This window comes from Scyliorhinus canicula, chromosome 6 (assembly GCF_902713615.1).
Source record: "Scyliorhinus canicula chromosome 6, sScyCan1.1, whole genome shotgun sequence".
Classification (NCBI taxonomy): Eukaryota; Metazoa; Chordata; class Chondrichthyes; order Carcharhiniformes; family Scyliorhinidae; genus Scyliorhinus; species Scyliorhinus canicula.
The window spans coordinates 115155615-115179498 of NC_052151.1; the positions used below are offsets into that span (position 1 = coordinate 115155615).

Consider the following 23884-nt stretch of genomic DNA (forward strand, 5'->3'; position numbering starts at 1 on the left):
AAATTTAAATGACGTAGGTCAGTTTCAGAATACAGCAAAGTTAACTGAAGGAACAAAAAGTCAGGCATTTAAAGCCAAATTAAAAACCACACTTTAAAAAGCTAAACCATCCCCAAAACCAACAAAATCTAAAAAATGGATTCTAGACACGTTGGCTGAAGATTTCCATCTGTAAAAGAATTGTAACATGAATGCTCCCGTCAAAATATTATTTCAGCGGTCTACATCTCCAGTTATCATCCTATAAAAGTATAATTTTTTTTTGATTGTTGTACTGTATTGCATTTCATAGATTATTCACCATGTAATTTATCATAATCAGTGTCTGTTGACATTGATGCTTAGATGCACTGACCTCTAAAGCAGCATCATACACCTCATTCGTAAGAGACTCCATCATAAATGAACCTGCCCATGGATCTGCCACTTTGGGGATTCCAGATTCCTCTTGTAAGATGATTTGAGTATTTCTGGCAATCCGGGAGCTCTGTAATGTGGGTAGACTTAATGCCTCATCAAAGGAATTAGTATGTAATGACTGAGTTCCACCAAACACAGCTGCCATTGCTTCAATCACTGTGCGGACAATATTATTATGTGGATCCTGAAATTGAAAGATTACATTAACATTTGAACAAAATAATTTTAAAAACTGATTATTTTACTTAATATTCTCAAAGTGGAAAGGAATTGTTACAAAAACTAGAAAAACACACCCTGGAGAAAAAAAACGATTTAGAATATTTGTATTCTGGTTTTTCCCCATGAATAGGGAGATTCCATCTATTTTTTAAATGAATTTAAAGTGCCCAAGTCATTTGTTTTCCAATTAAGGGGCAATTTACCATGCCCAATCCACATATCCCTAACTTCGGTTGTGGGACTGAGACCCACACAGACACGAGGAGGATGTACAAACTCCACACGGACAGTGGCCCGGGGCTGCGATTGAACCCGTGGCGCCGTGAGGAAGCAGTGCTAACCACTGCACCACCCAGGGAGATTTCATATTTAAAATGTGCAATTCACCAAGGAGGTTGCTTTATATTTGGGTGTGATTCTATTTGAAAAATGAATGTAAAAACTATGCCCCAGCAAAGAGAACTGAGGACTGTTCATCATTCTCCCCCTTTCCTTGTGATTGAGAATGAGTATTTACTTCCAATGTCATATCAAATGAAATATGAAACTTTTATTCCTCAGGCTAAAGACAATTGGATCAAAGTCCCAGAATAACAACGTACTTCAAATAGTGAACCAGGAAATAAAAGAAACACCCAGTAGCCTTCACTTTTTAATCATTTTACAGACAGCAAAAGAAAGATGGAGCATACACACAAGATTAGGTAGCATAAGCTTGAAAAGGAAACCTAAACAAATCTATGAAATTTTCTTATTGGAGAAATTGGACGCTCCACAAATTATAAAATTAGATTTTTAGGGCCAGTGAGGTTGTTCAATTATAATTGTAAACTTCGTATACCATTGAAAACTTATTCAACAAGTCAAGACTTTTGCAAGGATTTTTACAATGAGATTAAAAAGGTGAATGTTCACAATAATGCAAGTGATTTTTAAAGATCACTTTTTAAAAATCTGTGGGAATTTCAAGAATGCACCACTGACCACCACTTCCGGATTTAACCCTTTAACTGCACGTTAATATCAAAAGTTGTTTTCAGTTTCAGTTGTGATGGCCAAACTGTTCACACGTTGTTCTCGTCATGACAACCATAAAAGTGTGGGCCTTTATGTTGATACTTTCAATATTAGATTTCTATTATGTATACTAACCTGCTCAGTGAGGGACCAACCAGAAGTCTGGCAATGAGCTCGCAGCAGCAAAGATTTAGGCTGTTTAGCATTAAACCTTTCTTTCATTAAATGAGCCCAAAGCCGTCTAGCTGCTCTCAGCTTTGCTATTTCCATGTAAAAATTCATACCTATTCCCCAAAAGAAAGAAAGTCTGTAATATAAAGGTGACAAAGTTAATATTTGAAATGTTTGAATATCTTCAAATTTCTCACTATTATTTAGAATTACTTTTCACATTATCAATTATGTTTTCTGTTGGATACATACGGTTGTAAATTGAATGATCTAGTTAACTGGACAAACTTGCTTCAATTATCAGTGTAATTGTCTTGAGTTAAGAGAAACATAAAATGAGCTTATGACTTTATGGTCATTAAAATTTTTAATGTTTTCAACTAAGGAAATGCAAGTTGCCAGAATTTGCACATCTGCACATGGTGATTTTCAATGAAGATTCAATTTGAACTAGACTTGATAATGTGAAAAGCTCTAGTCATCAGCTTTCCTCTGAATAAACATAATAATAATCGCTTATTGTTACTTTGAAAAGGTCCTAGTCGCCACATTCCGGTGCCTGTTCGGGGAAGATGGTACGGGAATTGAACCCGCGCTGCTGGCCTTGTTCTGCATTACAGGCCAGCTGTTTAGCCCACTGTGCTAAACCAGCCACTTTACTAATTCAAGTAGTGTTGGAAATGTAGCTCCAATCTACATTTCTATACAACATGGGTAGTAGAACTTGAAATAGGGTCTTATTTTTCATCCTCTCTCAAACTTGATGTGGCTCAATAGCAACTCACATCTCAGTCGGAAATTTGTGTATTCAACTCCCTCCCTAGAGACGCACAAAATTATAGTACAAAGGTGAGAGACTGCTGGAGGTGCCATTTTTCAGATGAGACATTAAACAGAAGCCTAATTTGTCCTATCAGCAGGATGTAAAAGATCCTGTGGCATTAAAAGAGGAGACAGGGAGATTTCCCTGCCCCAGGACCAATATTTATCCTTCTCAAGCATTAATAAAACAGGCACTGGTCATTATCTCATTGCTTTTTTTGTGGACCTTGCTGTTCAAAATTGGGTTATCCTATTTCCTACATTTTAAAATTTGAGTTACTGTAGTAACATTTCATTGTCTTTTTTGTGCATTTTGTGACGTCTTACAGTCGTGAAAAGCACTGGATAAATTTTCTTTCTTCAATGGTAGAAAACAGAAAGGTAATTTCTTATACAAATTTTTTTTTTTATGAAGTACAAAAATGATGCAAGGCCACATCTCATTTGCAATACTGTGCACTTTGGAAGCAGCTGGAATAAAGGTACAGCTGAACAACAGCCTTACTAGAGAAGTTGAAGCAGGGTCCAGTTATTTTCTACAATACAAGAGATGGGGTGAAGAACATCTTCAGATGTTCAATATAATAATAATCTTTATTAGTGTCACATTAGTAGGCTTACATTAACACTGCAATGAAGTACTGTGAAAATTCCCAAGTCGCCACACTCAGATCCAAGAGGCCAAAGGCTCAGCATTTTAGTTGACAGTGTTAACTTAATTCACCATAAGAATACACAAAATACATTAATGTATTAGATACTACCAAAAGCACGTTGAAGTTCAATCCATATTGGCTTCATTCAGACCCAGCTAGCTTAACGCAAGTGCAATTGGAGGCTGCCTCCTGTCAATCTAAAACTCTGTCTGCTCTATTGTACTCCTCCATTCCTTTTTCAGCTAGACACTTTTCTCAAACCCTATTGTTAAGGCAGTCACTTAAGATGTGGGCCCTATTCAGAACACACTTTGGGCTACAAGCTCTTTTATTATGTAGCCTTTTGATGCAAATGATTTATCTCCTTCATTCGGAGACTTTGCCTTTCACGTCTGGCATGCAACAAATGTCAATACCCCTTGCTAACTTATATATTGATGATACTTTGCTTCTTTTGACTTTATCTCGGAAATATGAGACGCAATCCACCAGCCGAGTGTAACCGGTAGATCCTGGAGGGAGCCTCCCGCGAGCTTCCCAGCAGCATTTACACTTCGCGGGATGTAATGATATCATGGTTGTGTTGTAATTCACTGACTGACCACTAGGAGTCTCATTAGTATATAAGTTAATGTGAGAGTTAGGTGACCTCACTGACTCGGGAGCCAGGAGTGGTTGCTTGTGGATGTTAATACTGTTATTCATCTGTTGTTTTGTATATATTTGATACAGTAAATGTTAATAAATCATTTATAGCTTTAGCTGCAAGTGTTCTTGTAATATAAATCATTACACGGGATATACCCAAGCCCCGCGAGGGTTCAAAAATCAGAATTCCGCCCAAATGTCGCATCTAAGTAGGTTTTAATCCTACAGGCAAGCATACCCGGGATCTACCAGCCTCCCCAGCAAGGCTGCAGCTGAGCGTCGTCATTCAGTACTGGTCTACACCAACGTGCACCAGGCAGAACGGCACTTGGGGAGGTCTTCTGGCCATGGGAGGCCCCTGGGTGGTCAGGGATAGGGCAGGTTGGCCCCCCGGCGCTCCCCTGGAACACAGGAACCATGGCACTGCCCAGCAGGGACCTTGGCACTGTCAAGGTGCCCAGGTGGCAGTGCCAAGTTGGCAGCAGCATTGCATGGATGTGAGGATGACACTGCCAAGGGTTAAGGCCCAAGCGAGGCCATGCCCATTAAAGGAGGGTGGACTTGAAGGAGTGGGGGGATGGGGGGTGCCTGGCTGGTAAGTAGAGATCTCTGGGGTGTTTTTTTTTGGAGGGGTGGGGTTGTGCAAATGGGCATTGGGGGGGGGGGGGGTGGCCTGAAGAGGGAAGCCCTCAGGGATCCCATTGAAGGGTGTCCTCACTTGGGGTTGGGGGGAAAGAGTCATGCCATGTGTGTGGGGGTGGCATTGTCCATGGGTGGGGGCGTAGGGGACCCACAAGCTCACCGAGAGATCCGGGTACTCTTTCAAAATGGTGGCCCGACATCAGAGTTCAGCTCCCCACTGCTGAAAAAAATTCTATGTGTGGGCTAAGAAACTCTCCAGGACCCAAAAAGATGATGAAGTGTCGTTTGATAACAGACGGGAACTCGCCGACAGAGCCAGCGGGAAACTCCCTGCAAAACCTGCCACAAATGTACTTGGAAATCTTTCCATTAAATTGCCCCATGATCTGTCTCCCTTAAATTTCTTTTGTTACATACAAATCTGAAATTGCCTGTGCAAAAAACCCCTAAGAACTAAATCCTTTAATTTGGAGAATTGGAGGGGTGTCTTTTCCAAATTATATTCTCTAATCTTTTCACTCCACCATTCTTCACTTTCTACCTTAAAACTATTTGAGAGCAAGATTTTGATTCAGACTTAGTAGAAGATAACTAGAAGTCTATTCCCTCTTGTGCAATTTCCGCATCTCAATGTACAAAGGGATGGGTTGCTACAAATTAAAATCTTATATCATGCCCATCTATTCAAAGTTAAATTATCCAAGATTTATCCACATTTTGATCCAACCTGCCCTACTTCCCCATCCTCTCTAATTCAAATGTACTGGCTGCCTCCTAAACTGACTTTGTTTTGAATAAAATTTTGCACCACGCTCATAATTTTATTGGTAACATTGAACCTTCTTCTATTACAAAACTCTTTTGGAGTGGACCCAAATGGCAAAAATTCAGACGAATGCCTTTTCAACATTATTGGGTAGGTGCATTATTCTGTTAAATTGAAAGCAGTCTGCCCCAAGTGATCTTTTGCACAATCTTTAATTTGAGAAAATAAAGTACATTATAAGAGACTCCACTGATGGATTTTATGTAGCTTGGCAACCTTTCCTAGATTATTTTGAGAACTACAGCTCTCTACATTCATATAACTGATCCTAATTAGGTAGCACAGTGGTTAGCACTGTTGCTTCACAGCACCAGGGTCCCAGGTTTGATTACCGCCTTGGGTCACTGTCTGTGCGGAGTCTGCACGTTCTCCCCGTGGCTGCGTTGGTTTCCTCTGGGTGCTCCAGTTTCCTCCCACAAGTCACGAAAGACAAAGCAGACCGTGGGAACTACCGAGGAATCACCCTGCTCTCCATTGCTGGGAAGATCATTGCCTGAATCCTAGCTAGCTGCTTTGCCTAGTCTCTGAAGAAATGCTTCCGGAAAGCCAGTGTGGCTTCCAATCAAATTGTGGAACAGTGGTCACGTTTTTCACTGCTCGGCAACTTCAAGGGAAATGCCAGGAGCCAACATCAACCATTCAACATGACCTTCATCGATCTGACCAAGGCCTTAACTCAGTCGGGAAGTGCTATGGAAGACCTTGTCAAAGGCCAGCGATTCAGATCATTTCATCAACATCCTCCGAAAACTCCACGAAAGATGTTTGCGACAGTCCTCACCAACAGAAATAAGACAGAAATCTTCAAGGTCAAGACTGGAGTGAAGCAGGGTACGTCATCACTCCCACCCTTTCTCCATCTTCACCATGCTTCACCTCGCCAAGAAGAGCAAGCTTCTCAGTGAAGTAGACATCGTCTACAGGATGGAAGGAAAACATTTCAACCTCAACCAGTTGAACTCTAGAAAACAACACTGACATCGCTCATGGAACATCAGCATATGGACGAGTTTGACATCGCCACTCTCTCAGAAGAGAATCTCCAAGCCATATATGACACCTTCGCGGAAGCAAGTCTTCGCGGTCTCAGTCTCAAGAAGACTCAAGTCCTTTACCAAAGTGCCCAAGTCTCTCCCTCCATCAAGATCAATGGAAAAGCCCTACCAAATGTGAAACATTTCCCCTACCTGGAGAGCCGCATCTCATCTAAGGCTGACAATATCATATCCAATCTGCAAGCACCTCCTTCGGACACCAAAGGGCGAGAGTCTTTGACGATCATGATATCTGTGCTAAAATCAAGATCATTCCAAGTCTTCTATACGGGTCAGAAAATTCAACTACTACAAGACACTGGCGGAGACGGATTCTCCACTTGATCTGGGAGGATGGCGTACTAACATCAGCATCCTTGAAGGAGCCAAGAGCACCACCATGTCAGAGTCCCGACTGCCAAAGCAAATTTTCGTCCCCCAACTCAAGGAAGGCTCCTGGAAAAAAGGAGGACAAAAGAAGCGCTTCAAGTCACCCTGAAGGCTTACCTCAAAAAATGCTACATAGACATCAACACATGGGAGAGCCTTGCTCAGTGGAGACCTATTGGAGGAACCTCCTAATTGAAGGGACACAATTCTTCGAGGACACCTGTCGGCAAGAGGAGTCTCAGAAAAGGAGCCTGGCAAAGGAATACCAACAATCTAGAGTACCAAGGACCAACCCCACCTTCCAGAAACACCTGCCATGTGTCAAAGATGCGGCTCTAGGAACGGGTTCATCAGCCATGCAACGACCCACAAAACCCATGACCAGTAACGTTTCTTAAGTGGACGATCATACTCTTCAGCAAATGATCACCAAAAGTGGGGAGTCTATTATTCACTAACATTAAAATGTCTGCTATATTAACAGACATCAGTGCAGCAAGGATGCATCCCAGAATATTAGTAGGGGCTGTTTAGCACAGGGCTTTGAAAGCAGACCAAGCAGGCCAGCAGCACGGTTCGATTCCCGTAACAGCCTCCCTGAACAGGCGCCGGAATGTGGCGACTAGGGGCTTTTCACAGTAACTTCATTTGAAGCCTACTCGTGACAATAAGCGGTTTTCATTTTTTTCATATTACATTTTTGAAAACGAGAGAATTTAACTCTGTACACAAATCCTTTCTGTTTCCTGAAACAATCTGTGTCAATTACTGTGCTTCATGTACTTCTCAATAGTTGGCATCTTTCTCCCATATGTTATATTGTTAACTGATTGTCCCATTAAAACATTTCTGAAATCTAAAGGTAACTAAAGTGTCTTATACACTACATTGCATCAACTAAGTGCATGATTTTAAAAAGTTTGATAAAATCAGATTAACGAGTTATTTTTTAATAGACAAGTTGCTTTTGTTTTACCAAAAATGCAAAGTTGTGTTCTTTATTACCGTGGTGCAAAGTCATCAACATTAAGTCCAACTTGGAGTCCAGTCCTGCAGTATTCTAAACCATTTGCTATGGTATAAGCTAATTCCAAAACAGCACCAGCACCAGCTTCTTGGAGGTGGTATCCACTGATAGAAATAGAGTTAAATCGAGGCATATACTGTGGAGGAAGAAACAGATTTTAAAAATAAAACCATTTAGCAACACTGCCTCTTCTATGGAAAGGTAGATTAAAAGAGAACGAGACAGAAAATATTTTTACAGTATGGAAATTGAACGTGAAGAACTCGTCTTATTCAATTTTATAGCGGAGAATTATTTTCAAGTCTAACTTGATTATGCACGAGATTCTTTCCTTCACTAGTTAAGCACTTTTTCCTTCTGTATCTTTCATGGTCAAGCAGACAGTGAGGTTTTTATGGTTTAAAAATCCTGTTCTATTTTTTTTTTTGCTCTAAGAAGTAGTATTTCTCACTGCAGATTATTTATAATTCAGTTTGTTCTCTATGTTAACATCAGAAATGTACTAATACTTTACACCATCAGGACACCCTGATTATTTTATTTTTTTAAGGATTTATTTGTAATTATCTTTTACACCAATGTTACTACTGAATCCCTATTCAGGGTGTTACTCAGTATGACTACCTATTCCAGTCAATGAAACAGCAGCAAAATTTTCAACAGATTAAAAAGCCAATTTTGAAAATATTTCCACCATGCTTAATAGCTGTTCGATGAAGCATGTTTTTAACAAAATGTTAAACTATCCTTTTCTTTATTCAGGTGCCAGCAGACTTGCATTTCCAGTTTGATTTTTTTTTAGATGTTTAATACTTACTGAGAAAATACTCATACTGGTGACTCACAACTGGTGACAAACAATATTCAACAGCACACAACAATGGAAACCAATAGTTTCATAAAATTCAGGTTAGGCCACATAGAGTTCAGTTCTGAATACATATCAGGAAGGATACCTATTTGTTTTAGAGGAATGCAGTGCAGATTCACCAGATTGATTTCAGGGATGAAAGGATTAAATTATGAGGACAGATTGAACAGATTAGGTTTGTATTCCCTCGGACATAGGAGATTAAAGGATGCTCTAATTAAGATGTTGAGGATGATTAAAAGAGTTAATATGGTACATAGAAACAATTTCATTCAGAGGGAAGTCCTTAACAAAAGGGGATCACTGTAAAATTAGAACCAGACCATTGATGGGTGATGCCACAAAGGGTGGTGGAAATCAGGAACTTTAAATTGCTTTTGAGACTAGGTCAATTGGAAATTTCAAAAGGCCTGACAGATTTTTATTAGGCAAAGATTGTGGAACCAAGGTAGGTGAAGAGGGATGCAAATCAATCATGATCTACATGAATGGTGGGCCGACTTGAGGAGGAGAATGGCCTACCCTCGGTCATTTAGTCAGTGTATCTATCTCAAGGGCTTTCCTTATGAATAAATGACATGCAATATTTTTCATGCTTAAGACCTGAATGTGCTGTCTAAGGGTGTGGTGGAGACAGGTTCAATGGAGGAATTCAACAGAAAATTGGATTATCTGAAAAAGGAAGAATGTGCAGCATTATGGGAAGGTAGGGAAAGGTAGGTGCATTACTCATTTAGAGCATTGGTGTGGACATAGCCAAATTCAGGAACGCCAAATTCTACCAAAAAGGAATAGACACAGAGACTGTCGTATTGAATTGTAGATATGTATAGAAATTACATATCAGGGATCTGTTATATAAATGTTAGTTGTTGCCGTTGTACTAATGAACTAAAGAGGGTTGGGTGTTATATATCTGGGAATAGATATAGCTCTTGGGGCTAAAGGGATCAAGGGATATGGGGGGGGGGGGGGGAGGCGGGATCAGGGCAGTGAACTCAAAGATCAGCAATTATCATAATGAATGGCGGAGCAGACTCGAAGTGTCGAATAGCCTCTTCCTGCTTCTATTTTCTACAGTTTCCTTCTTATGTAACAATTCTGTCATAAATGATTTTTAGAAAAACATATCCACATTCCTAGGTAGTAGCAATTGAACGAAACATTTTTGGTATACAAACCAAAAATATACTAACTTTAGCAGTATACTGGAATATATCAGCTATAATCTTCATGGAAGGTTCAGGTGGGAAAATGAAAGTGTTCCTGACCATGAATTCTTTCAGTATGTCATTCTGAATGGTGCCTGTTAACTTCTCTGAAGGAACACCTTGCTCTTGACCCGTCACAATGAACATAGCCAGGATTGGCAGCACCGCACCATTCATAGTCATGGAAACAGACATCTTTTCCAAAGGAATTGATTCAAACAACAATTTCATATCTTCAACACTGTCTATTGCAACTCCTGCCATTCCAACATCTCCAAAAACACGAGGGTTATCCGAATCATATCCTCTGTGAGTGGCAAGATCAAAAGCCACCGAAAGACCCTGTTGGCCAGCTTTAGAAGAATAAATGAATCAGCATTATCATACACCAGAATTATGTTACAATACACATTGAAACACACAAAATTACTTTAACATCAAAAAGCACCATAGTATTGAGCTGTAAAATGATAACATAATGGGATTGATCTTGTTGGAGCAGAGCATCTTTTGCACGCAGAGTGACCACATTTGGAAACTAAATGGCTCAGGATAATTCGTTTTTAAAAGAGACGGTAAAAGTGGAATGGGAGAAAGACACGTAAAAATGGAATGGGAGAATGGGTTTCCCTTACAATAAAGGATGGACAAAGACAATAAAGAGAAACTATCTTAAGTCAAAAAAATAAAGTACAGATGGAACTAAGAAATAGCCTGGGGCAGAAAACATTGAGTTGTATATAGGACACCGTCATCAAGGGAAGAGATTAAGGCAAGAAATTAGGGATACCTGTAATAAAATAATACAGTTATCATAGATTAATCTTCATGTAGCTGGGCAAACCAAATTTACAGCAAAGTTCACAGAAAAGTTTTCGAAACCAGTGTTGAGGAAACAACTAGGGATCAAGCTATTCTGCAATTAGAATTGTGTAACGAGAAAGGGTTATTTACTAATCTTGCCATAAGGGGGCCTCCTCCAGGGAAGAGTAACGGTAATATGATAGAATTTTATACTGAGTTTGAAAATGATTTATTGAATTCAAAAATAAGTTATTACATTTAGCAAAGCAAACAATGTAGGTACGAGGGGTAAGTTGGTTGATGTAGATTATGGAAATACATGTCAAGATACGGTGGTAAACAAGAAATGAGCACCATTTGAAAAAAATATACATAATTTACAACAAAAATATATTTATTTATGGCATAAAAAAGAGAAAAAGTGGTCTAACCAAGGCTAACAGTTAAAAATAATATTAGATCAAAAGAAGCTTATAACGATGCTCATAGAAGTTGCTTGAAGCATGATTGAAAGATTTCAGAATTTAGTCATGGGAGACAAAGAAATCCCTGATGAAAGAGAATATGAGAGTAGACTAGCAAGAGACATAAAAACTGTGGCGAATGCAGGATTTTAGATATATTGGATTATAAACATTTGGCAATTTAAGGGTTAATAACCTGGGTTAGAGTGTGTGTTTGACTGCAGTAGTCATGTTTTTAAAAAGACTCTTGTGTTGCAAGACCAGGAGCCAGAGTTGAAATTGTAAAAGAGTAAAATGTCTGGGCTAATGCACTGTTGTTGTGCGAGGGTGGGGCCCTGGGGGGTTAATGTTTTCAGCCTGGGGTGATGATGTAATTGCTGAGTGGAGCTACAATATTCAGACATCATTTTAAAAAATTAATTTACAGTACCAAATTTTTTTTCCCAATTAAGGGGCAATTTAGCATGGCCATTCCACTTACCCTGCATACGTTTGTGTTTGTGGGGATGAGACCCACACAGACACGGGGATTATGTGCACATTCCACACAGACGGTGACCAGGGCCGGGATTGAACCCGGGTCCTCCGCGCCGTGAAGCAGCAGTGCCATTGTGCCACCAGGTATTCAGACATTTTGAGAAAGCTTTGGAGTCTAGTTCTGATCTGGCTAACTCTTTAGATCATAATAAAGGTAATTTGTCCTCACAGTAGGACAGTTAACAAAAGATTAATAATATTTAAAGCAGTACAGACTTGTCTGAGGACAAGGGGGGGGGGATGCTTTGCAACAAACCAGTTGAAACAGCTTTTCGAAGACATCCAGCCAGAATCTGCGGGGGTTCTAACAGGAGCCAAATTTGTTCTCGAAAGCAAGTATTATTCTGTACCATTAGGATGTAGGATGGATTGAGAACTGTATGTTACTTTCCTGCTGTTTAATTCGGAATAGAGATAGTAATTATGGGTATTGCATTTACTGTATTGAGTGGCATTGTTTAAGGGGAATTGTAAGTTATTTTTGGGCATGCATTTAACGAGTTTAATATAGTGTTAACAATAAAGATTTTGTTTTCAAATACCAAATTCCTATTTCTTTGTGTAATCACTCCAGGAATGACATATTCTTTCAAAAATAAAATATTGGGGTTTCGGTCCAGTATCCGAGCCACTGTTGGGGTCTGGTCTGAGACCATAATAAAACAGATTGTAAATGGTTTTCTTAGCATATATAGGAAGAGGTTAGTGAAAGCAAATATAGTCCAGAGGCAGAGACATTTGTAAAAATATAGAGATAGCAAAATAATAAATAGCGAGATAATAAAAAATAGCGAGAAAAATAGCAGCACGGTAGCATTGTGGATAGCACAATTGCTTCACAGCTCCAGGGTCCCAAGTTCGATTTCGACTTGGGTCACTGTCTGTGTGGAATCTGCACATCCTCCCCGTGTGTGCGTGGGTTTGCTCCGGGTACTCCGGTTTCCTCCCAGTCCAAAGATGTGCAGGTTGGGTGGATTGGTCATGATAAATTGCCCTTAGTGTCCAAATTTCTATGATTAACCTAGGACAAAAGTTCGGCACAACATCGTGGGCCGAAGGGCCTGTTCTGTGCTGTATTTATCTATCTCTCTAACTGGCAGAGTTACTAAACTGTGTTATATGTGTCTTCACATTTGAAGAAGACACAACAAACACTCCAGAAATAATAGTAACCAATGGTTTAGTGAGAGTGAGAAACTTAAAGGAATCATTATAAAGAACTAGTAGCACTGGAGAGGTTCATGAAACTAAATGGCAACAAATTCCCCTGAATCTGATGCCCCACATCTCGGGTTTGAAAAGACGTATCAGCAGAAATATTGGATGCATTGGCGTTGATATCCAGAATTCCTTAGCTTCAAGAATAATTCCCGAACATCATCATGGCATTTATGAAAGGAAGAGAAGGGAACGATAGGCCAGTTAGCTCAGTTGCTGAGTGTACATAAGACAGAGGTTGATATGTTTGTGGGACTACGGAATTAGGGACATGGCAATAGTGAAAAAAGTGAAATTGAGGTTCAACTGCAATCTGACTAAATGACTGAAGAGGCTCGAAAGGGCAAACAGCCTACTCCAGCTTCTATTTCTGATGTGGACTGTTAGCTGGACTTTCTCATCCACCCTTCAGCTTGAAAATAATTTTTGTTGTAACTTCTTGAACGTGCAAATTGATTACAGCACAGCCAGAGCAAAAGAGCATCAAGGAATTTAGTAAACTGCAGGACAAATGGTGCATCTCCATAATAGTAGATAATACCTATTTTGATTTCCAATCAGCCTTGATAAATTACCATAGTAGACTCATGACTACGGTCAGAGCCTGTGGAGTCATGGGATAAGTGGAAGAATGGATTGCAAGCTGGCTACAAAACAGAAAACGGATGATGGGTTAAAGGCCTCAGCTTGGCAAATGATGGAAGTGGTATTCCACAAAGATCAGTGTTGTGATCATTGTTGTTCACTATTTACATCAGTGGTAGGCATCCTAGGCTGGTGAGTGGGCCGCAAGCATGGCTCTCCTGCATCTTAGTGGGCCGCAAGAATGAAATGGGGTATGTTCACTAACCATGACCCTATTAATAAGAATGGATATTTTTAAAATATCAAATATTTAATACTGATTTATAGAAAATGCATAATCATTTGTATATTAATATAACTATCAACTTTAAATGGCAAAAACAAAATAAATATTTACGCTGTGATTGGACAGAGGGTGTGCACAGCTCGCGCAGTCAATGTTGTCTGCTATCAGCACACACCTCACTTCATGTGCCCTTTACGTGCGCGTACCACTTCAATCATACCATTTGGAAAAAAAACTACATGGATGGACACCAGTGGAATGTGGCAACCCTGCACTTGGGTAACAGTCAACAAAGTGATTTGTGGGCCACACTCAGAACCCTGATGGGAAGCATGTAGTCCCTTGGCTGCAGGTTGCCCACCACTGATTTACATCAAATGGTCTGGACTTGGGAATTAGAAGTACAGCACGGTAGCATGGTGGTTAGCATAAATGCTTCACAGCTCCAGGGTCCCAGGTTCGATTCCCGGCTGGGTCACTGTCTGTGTGGAGTCTGCACGTCCTCCCCCTGTGTGCGTGGGTTTCCTCCGGGTGCTCCGGTTTCCTCCCACAGTCCAAAGATGTGCGGGTTAGGTGGATTGGACATGCTAAATTGCCCGTAGTGTCCTAATAAAAGTAAGGTTAGGGGGGGTTGTTGGGTTACGGGTATAGGGTGGATACGTGGGTTTGAGTAGGGTGATCATGGTTCGGCACAACATTGAGGGCCGAAGGGCCTGTTCTGTGCTGTACTGTTCTATGTTCTATGTTCTAAATCTACAAATAAAAACAAATTGGGAAGCGGCGAGAGGAGGATGTAACAAAATCCTGGAAAGAGATTGGGACCTTGTAAAATGGGTCTGTAATAGCAAAATAAACTTCAACACAGATAGATGCAAGTTGGTACCTTTTGATTGGAAGAACAAGGGGGTAACATACTCTTTCAAATGCGTGTCTAAATGGGATAGATGAACAGCAGACCTGAGGTTAATTTCTAGGATAGACTGAAAAGCAGAAAGCTTTTGATAAACTTATATTTAACCTTGGTTGGATACAATCAACAGCTCTGATCTCGATATTATAAAAAAGGACATAGAAACATTGGAGAAGGTATGAAACCACATTTACTGGAATGATACCAGGACTGAGAATTTAGTTACATCTACCAGATAGGATCAAATATGTTGAGGGATCTTTATAGAAAAGAAAGCTGAATGGTGGTGACCTGATGGAAATATTGGATTATAAAATGGTTTGATACGGCAGATGGAGAGTAGATTTAGGGATAATATTTATAATTTTAGTCTCATATGCAAATATAACATGATAGTTGGACAGAACTGACTAGAAAACCCAGAGAAACGTCTTTACCCTGAGAGTGGTTAAAAATTGGAACTCACTACAGTATCTGAAGCAAATAACCATTGATGCATTTAACTGGAAGCTAGATAATGGGATGAGATGAAGAAGTGGGAAAGCAGGCCTGCACGGAGCATAAAGACATTGGGCCAAATGGCCTGTTTTTGTGCTGTAAATGCTTTGCTACCAATGAAAATGTTGCTGAAAAAAAGACATGTTATCAAAGCTTTTCATCTTGCACTCATCAGGACAACTCACAAGAAATTACCAACAGTAAAAGGGGAACAATAATTTAGACTGCATGAGAAAAGTGTGATTGTTGGTTGGCAAGTGCACTCCAATTGGTGGAGATTTGCCATGGAGAATGCAGCATGGAACAGTTGACTGCCCAAATTTCAACTGCCCAACAGTTCAAATTTAAACAGGCAGGTTGACTGCTCAGTTGAAAATAAAAGGCAGAATGTGAGAACACGTTACTTCTGTCTACAAAGGAAAGGGCCCTGTATCTGAATATATATGGCTTCTGGCATACTCACAGAAAGCTAATCATCATTTAAAATATTAACGGTGTCAGCCTGACATCGGTAGTGGGGAAAATGCTGCAGTCAATTATTAATTATGAAATAACCGAGCTTTTGGAAAGTGGGGACAGGATAGGTCCAAGTCAGCATGGTTTCACAAAAGTGAAATTAATGCTTGACAAATCTTCTGGATTTTTTTGAGGATGTGACCAGTAGAGTGGACAAGGGTTCACCAGTGGATATTGCGTATCTGGACTTTCAAAAGGCATTTGGCAAGGTCCCACACAAGATATTAGTGAGCAGAATTAAAGCTCATGGTATTGGGGGTAATGTATTGACGTGGATACAGAACTGGTTGGCAGGCAGGAAGCAAAGTGTGGGAATAAATGGGTCCTTTTCAGAGCGGCAGGCAGTGACTAGTGAGGCAGCGCAGGGTTCAATGCTGGGGCCCCAGCTGTTCACAATATACATTAATGATTTGGATTAAGGAATTGCATGCAACATCTCCAAATTTGCAGACGATACAAAGCTGGGTGGCAATATGTGCTGGGAGGATGATGCAAAGAGGCTGCAGGGTGACTGGGACAGGCTGGCTGCGTGGGCAAATGCAATATAATGTGGGTATATGTGAAATTACCCACTGAAAAACAGGAAGGCAGATTATCTGAATGGTAAGAAGTCTTACAACACCAGGTTAAAGTCCAACAGGTTTGATTCAAACACGAGCTTTCGGAGCGCAGCTCCTTCCTCAGGTGAATGGCGAGGTATGTTCCAGAAACATTTATATAGACAAAGTCAGAGATGCTGGACAATGCTTGGAATGCAGGCATTTGCAGGTAATCAAATCATTACAGATCCAGGGAGAGGGATAATCACAGGTTAAAGAGGTGTGAATTGTCTCAAGCCAGAACAGTTGGTAGGATTTTGCAAGTCCAGGCCAGATGGTGGGGGGTGGATGTAATGCGACATGAATCCACGATCCCTGTTGAGGTCGCACTCATGCGTGCGGAACTTAGCTATAAGATTTTGCTCGGCAATTCTGCATTGTCGCGTGTCCTGAAGACCGCCTTGGAGAACGCTTACCCGGAGATCAGAGGCTGAATGCCCTTGACTGCTGAAGTGTTCCCCGACTGGAAGGGAACATTCCTGCCTGGTGATTGTCGCACGATGCCCGTTTATTCGTTGTCGCAGTGTCTGCATGGTCTCGCCAATGTACCACGCTTCGGGACATCCTTTCCTGCAGCATAAGAGGTAGACTACATTGGTCGAGTCGCACGAGTATGTGCCGCGTACCTGGTGGGTGGTGTTACCACGTGTAATGGTGGTATCCAAGTCGATGATCTGGCATGTCTTGCAGAGATTGCCCTGGCAGGGTTGTGTGGTGACGTGGTCGCTGTTCTGAAGGCTGGGTAATTTGTTGGACTTTAACCTGGTGTTGTAAGACTTCTTACTGTGCTCACCCCAGTCCAACGCCGGCATCTCCACATCATATCTGAATGGTGGCAGTTTAGGAAAAGGGGAAGTGCAACAAGACTTGGGTGTCATGGTGGAACAGTCGCTGAAGGTTGGTCTGCAGGTTCAGCAGGCGATGAGGAAAGCTAGTGGCATGCTGGCCTTCACAGCGACAAGATTTGAGTATAGGAGTAGGGATGTCTTGCTGCAGTTATACAGGGCTTTGGTGAGGCCACACCTTGAATATTGTGTGCCGTTTTGGTCTCCTAGTTTGAGGAAGGACATTCTTGCTATTGAGAGTGTCCAGAAGGTTCACCAGACTAATTCTCAGGATGATAGGACTGACATCGGAAGGCTTCTACTTACTGGAGTTTAGAAAAATGAGAGGGAATCTCATAGAAACATATAAAATCCTGATGGGACTGGACAGGCTAGATACAGGATGAATGTTCCCGATGTTGGGGATGTCTAGTACTAGGGGGTCTCAGCCTCAGAATAAATGGCAAGCCATTCAGAACTAAGTTGAGGAAGAATTTCTCTGAGTTGTGAACTTGGGGAATTCTCTACCACAGAAAGCTGTTGGGGCCAGGTTGTTGGATATATTAAAGAGGGAGCAGGAAATGGCCCTTGCGGCTAAAGGGATTAAGGATATGAAGAGAAAACGGGAGGGGGATAACGAATTTGCATGATCATATTAAATGGTGGTTCAGGCTCTAAGGGTCGAATGCCCGACTCCTGCATCTTTTTTCTATGTTTCTAAATTAAAGCTATTATTTTCCAAAAGAACTTTAATAGGAAATTAATGTGCAAATCCAGCAAGTTCTTAAAAGTGTTAGGAAGGTTAAGGATGAGGTAGATTTTCTGCACAGTGTTACGGACGCCTCGTCAGCTCTCAACAGCTTTTTAAAGTTTTAAGACGATGCAGGAAGCTCGATTTGTTCCGGGGGTGATAACATAAGAAAAACGGGCTTGGTTATTTTATAAACAAACTTTATTAAAACAAAAGAAAAAACATTTAAACTCCAACACTAACAAACCACATGTAGTTTATTAATCTTAACACACGAGTGGCAGCACGGTAGCACAGTGGTTAGCACAGTTGCTTCATAGCGCCAGGGTCCCAGGTTCGATTACCGGCTTGGGTCACTGTCTGTGCGGAGTCTACACGTTCTCCCCGTGTCTGCATGGGTTTCCTCCAGGTGCTCTGGCTTCCACCCACAAGTCTCAAAACATATGCTGTTAGGTGAATTACATTCTGAATTCTCCCTCTGTGTACTCGAACAGGTGCCGGAATGTGGCGACTAGAGGCTTTTCACAGTAACTTCATTGCAGTGTTAATGTAAGCCTACTTGTGACAATAAAGATTATTATTAATAGTTCCCATTAAACAGCACTCTATGTTACTTATACAGGAACACAAAGGCAATGCTTGCAATTACAAAGTAATTTTTCTTCTGTTCGGGACATTTGTTCACAACCATTTTCCAAAGCCAGCCTCAGTGGCAACTTTCGTGACCTCTCTGTCGATTTCCAAATTCTTCTTCTGAACCTGTTCAAAACAGGATTCTTTTTCTCTCTTTCTCTAAGCACTGCCCAGCACCCTCAAGCGAATCTGGGGTTTCCTGACTTGAACATATCTTTGTTATTCTGGGGTTTCCAGACTTGAACATATCTTTGTTATCTTGGGACATCGTTATCTTGGGCCAAAAGGCCATTAGACTCTGTAGTGGGTTAGTAGCTGGTCAGACAGGAGTGTCTCAAAGAACAATGGATCTAGGGCATCCTGCGTATTCCCACTAACAAGTTTAAATCTGATAGGAAAAATGTAACTCAGCCAGGTGTGGGCATATCCTGTGAAAGCAGCCCCTCCTTCCCCCCCCCCCCCCCCCACCGTGCCCCAAGTCCAATCCTGCCACTATTTTCTAAGTGCTTTGCTGTAAAATCTTTGATAATGGTTCTTGTATTTTCCCTACTCCCGATGTCTTTAATTACTGGTCTATAATTCCCTGTTTTCTCTCTACCTCTCTTTTTAAATAGTTGAGTTACATGAGCTACCTTCCAATCTGCTGGAATTGTTCCAGAGTCAAAAGAATCCTCTACTGTATTGTGGCTATTTTAATTTCCCAATCTATATGCAGATTAAAATCATCGATAATTGCAGATGTTCCTTTATCGCATTCGTCTCTAATTTCCTGTTTAATATCATTCCCAAAATCACCACTGCAGTTTTGGGGTCTATGTAATCTTTATTAGTGTCACAAGTAGGCTTACATTAACACTTCATGGAAGTTACTGTGAAAATCCCTTAGTTGCCACACTCCGGTGCCTGTTCTAGTACACCGAGGGAGAATTCAGACTGTCCAATTCACCTAACAAGCACATCTTTTGAGACTTGTGGGAGGACACCGGAGTGCCCAGAGTACAATGCCCCTAATGATTTTTGCCCCTTGGTGTTTCCCAGCTCTCCCCATACAGATTTCATATTGTCGGAGCTAATATCCTCCCTCACTATTGCATTAGTTTCCTCTTTAACCAGCACTGTCACTCCATCGCCTTTTCCTTTTTTGCCTGTCCTTCCTAAATACAGAATACCCCTCGATGCTCAGTTCCCATCCCGATTATATCTATTTGAGGGATTAGTTCAGCCGCTTTATTGCGAACGCTCCATGCATTAAGACACAAAGCCTTTAAGCGTGTCTTTTTAACATTACTCTTCCTCCTAGTATTTTTCACTGTGGCCCTGTTTGAATCTGTCCCTTAGTTTCTCTGCCTATCACTTTTCTTATTCCTCTTTTCATCTTTTGTTTTTGTCCTAGTTTCCTCGTCCTCTGACTTCTTGCATAGGTTCCCATCTGGTCCTGCCCAGGTGTAACCCGTCCAGTTTGTACTGGTCCCATCTCCCCCAGAACCAGTCCCAATGCCCTGGGAATCTGAAAGCCTCCCCCCACACCATCGCTTCAGTCACATATTCATCCGATATCTCCTGCTATTTCTACTCTGACTAGCACGTGGCACTGGTAGTAATCCTGAGGTCCCTACCTTCAAAGTCCTACTTCTTAACTCTCTATATTCTTCTTTTAGGACTTCATCCCTTTTTTAAAAAAAACTTTGTCACTTGTACCAACAGGTGCCACAACCACTGGCTGTTCCCCCTCCAGAGTATCCTGTAACCACTCAGACATCCTTGACCCTAGCACCAGGGAGGCAACATACCATTCTGGAGTCTCGTTTGCAGCCACAGAAACACCTATCTATACTCATTACAATTGAATCTCCCATAACTATTGCATTGCCGCATTTTTCACTCTCCCCTCTGCAGCAGAACCAACCATGGCGCAACAAATTTGGCTGTTGCTGCTTCCCTCAACAACATCCAAAGTGGTATATCTGTTTTGCAGGGAAATGGCCACAGGAGATTCATACAATGCCTGCCTAGCTCTCTTGCTCTGCCTGGTGGTCATCCATTCTCTTCCTGCCTGCAGATAGACCACCTCTCGAAAGAGGTTTGTTTAAATGTGCTGCTTCAAAACTCCACATCATTTTTCAGACCCAATTGATTGATTTTTAAACAGGTCTGCAGGTCCCCCAGAGAGACCCGCCGCAGCTGTTGCAACTGAGGGAACCCATTAGAAGCAACAGCCCACACACTCTCTTTACTCGCCGCCCACCCTCTCGGGCAGTGTTAAGTCTCTCCCATTGCAAGTTCTACGCTGGCTGCCCATTAATTGGCAAATCTTTGCAAAGCAATGGGCTGCTTTGTCCTGGGTGGTATCAAGTTTCTTGAGTGATGTTGGAGCTGCAGTCACCTAGGCAGGTAGTTACCTAGGCCCTACACCCACTTGGTGTAAATGGGTTTCACGGCAAACCCCTCCGGCATTTCCTCTGGGTGCTCCGGTTTCCTCCCACGGTCCAGGGATGTGCAGGTTGGGTGGATTGGCCATGCTAAATTGCTCCTCGTGTCCAAACAAAAAGGTTAGGTGGGGTTAATGGTTACAGGAATAGAGTGAAGGTGTGGTTTACGAAGTTGTGCTCTTTCCAAGGGCCGGTGCAGACACGATGGGCCGAATGGCCTCCTTCTGCACTGTAAATTCTATGATATACATACTTCATCACTTTTCCAACTTGTGTCTTGAAGATGGTGGACAATCAGGCGAGTTACTTGCTGCAGGATTCCTTATCTCCGATGCATGTGTAAAACAGATGGGTTATAGTTTGGATAGGATACTTTAAAATCTATAGATGCATGGAATCCCTATGAGGAGGGAAGAGGCCAGTTGGCCCTACGAGTTTGCACCGACCCTCTGAAAGAGCACTCTACCTAGGCCCACTCACTCACCCTATCTAACCTGCACATCTTTGGACTGTGGGAGGAAACTGAAGCACACGGCAGAAACCCACACGGACACGGGGAGAACGTGCAAACTCTAGTCACCCAAGACCAAAATCAAATCTGGGTCCCTGGGCCAGTGAGGCAAGCAGTGCTAACCAATGTGCTACAGAACGTTCACCCAACCACTCCAGAATTTTACCCCCAGCACCACTTCCCTTCCCCCAGCAAGTTAACCAACAGCTACAGGATAGCCCGATGGCAAGTGACGTCAGGAGATTGGAGACATCGAGCCCCTGGCCCGACACCCCTGGAGTCCCGCCCTGGCCCCGCAGCCCCTGGCTCCACCCAAGGGGACCCCACCCCTGACTCCAACCAAGGAGACCCCGCCCCTGGCCCCACACCCTGGGAGTCTCCACCCCAGACCAGACATCCCAGGAGAGTCCACCCCTGGGAGGACATCCCAGGAGACCCCGCCCCCCTGGGCAATCCCACGCCCCCCCCCCCCCCGCCAATCCCACGCCCCCCCCCCGCCAATCCCACGCCCCCCCCCCGCCAATCCCACGCCCCCCCCCCGCCAATCCCACGCCCCCCCCCCCGCCAATCCCACGCCCCCCCCCTCCTCCGAGGCCATCCCACGCCCCCCCCCCCCTCCTCCGAGGCCATCCCACGCGCCCCCCGCTCCTCCGAGGCCATCCCACGCCCCCCCCCCTCCTCCGGGGCCATCCCACGCCCCCCCCCCCCTCCTCCGAGGCCTCCCCGCCCCCACCCCTCCTCCGAGGCCATCCACGCCCCCCCCTCCTCCGAGGCCATCCCACGCCCCCCCTCCTCCGAGGCCATCCCACGCCCCCCCCTCCTCCGAGGCCATCCCACGCCCCCCCCCCCTCCGAGGCCATCCCACGCCCCCCCCCCTCCTCCGAGGCCATCCCACGCCCCCCCCCCCCTCCTCCGAGGCCATCCACGCCCCCCCCCCCTCCTCCGAGGCCATCCCACGCCCCCCCCCCCTCCTCCGAGGCCATCCCACGCCCCCCCCCCCCTCCTCCGAGGCCATCCCACGCCCCCCCCCCCCCCTCCGAGGTCATCCCACGCCCCCCCCCCTCCTCCGAGGTCATCCCACGCCCCCCCCCCCTCCTCCGAGGTCATCCCACGCCCCCCCCCCCTCCTCCGAGGTCATCCCACGCCCCCCCCCTCCTCCGAGGCCCCACTCATCCCCACCCCTGGCCCTGCACCCCAGGAGACCCTGCCCCTGGCCCACCCCCAGGAGACTCAGCCCCCCTGGAGACCCTGCCCCCCTGGAGACCCCACCACCAGGAGACCCCGCCCCCTGGCTCCCCGCTGGGCCCAAGCTGACCTTTGATGTTATCGCGGTAAAACCGGTTGCTCTCCTCCACCGTGCTGAAACCGGCGTACTGCCGGATGGTCCAGGGCCTGGACGTGTACATGGTCGGGTAGGGGCCCCTGGTGTAAGGCCACCTGCCGGGTAGCTCCTCGGCCAGATCCGCCACGTCCCGCTTGGTGTAAACGGGTTTGATGGCGACCCCCTCTGGCGTTTCCCAGATCAGATCATTGGCTTTCTTCCCCTTCAGCTGTTTCTCCGCCAAAGCGACCCACTCCGGGTGTAAGAGGTGCTTGCCGCGGCGCAGCACCTCACCGGAGGCTCGAGGCCTCAGAAAGTGACAGAGCACTGGCCGTGCCCGCAACATGGCTCCAGTCAGTGCCACCCCCGGCCTGGCCTGTCTCTCCTTCCCTGGAGCAGGCCTCAGTCCCTTACTGCCAGCCCGGAGATTGAGTGACAGCAACACTGACCAATCGGAGCCTCGACAAATCGCCCAATGGAGCTTCGCATCAGCCAATAGGCGCAAGGGGCGGGGCGGGGGTATTGTGACTTTCAAGGTGTCACGAGCTGGGGACAAAGGGAAATGCTGCAAATGCTCAGCAGGTCAGGCAGCATCTGTGCAGAGGAACAGTCACCCCACACACAAGGCGCAGAGTCTTCATGGAAATTACCCAGAATCGACAACTTGCTCTGCTCCCCAGGAACCTCCGTGGAAATGTCCAATTCTGAATTAGAGTGGGAGGCATTGCACAGTAGCGACGTACTTGCTTGGATAATTACACAGATGTTAGACTGAAAAATTCTAGTCCAAAAACGTGCAAGTTAGGTGGATAGGCCATGCTAAATTGCTCCTTAGTATTCAAAAGGTTAGGTGGGGGATAGGGTCAGCATGTGGGCCTAGGCCTAAGGACGGTGCTCTTTCCAAGGGTTAGTGCAGACTTGATGGGCTGAATGGCCTCTTTCTGCACAATGGAGATTCTGTACCATTCTATGATTCTTACTCCTGGGTTACACAGTAGTGGCACAGTGCTGCCTCACATGCCAGGGCTCGGGTTCGATTCC

The 23884-nt window shown here is 43.9% G+C and overlaps 1 protein-coding gene across 2 annotated transcripts in view; it reads right to left on the reverse strand.

The window, feature by feature from the left end:
- mut (methylmalonyl CoA mutase) overlaps window positions 1-23279 on the reverse strand; it is a 63768-nt gene extending 40489 nt beyond the window's left edge. The window contains exons 1-6 of one of the 2 annotated variants that reach the window (XM_038799941.1): window positions 22838-23279; window positions 14735-14782; window positions 9943-10310; window positions 7854-8011; window positions 1795-1966; window positions 356-604 (exon numbers count right to left, since the gene is read on the reverse strand). In XM_038799941.1, the coding sequence (XP_038655869.1) occupies window positions 356-604; window positions 1795-1966; window positions 7854-8011; window positions 9943-10310; window positions 14735-14782; window positions 22838-23189 (1347 nt within the window). In that variant the 5' untranslated portion in view covers window positions 23190-23279. The remainder of the gene's footprint in view (window positions 1-355; window positions 605-1794; window positions 1967-7853; window positions 8012-9942; window positions 10311-14734; window positions 14783-22837) is intronic. The other variant, XM_038799942.1, reaches the window with a different exon arrangement.
- Window positions 23280-23884: the final 605 nt, after the last annotated feature.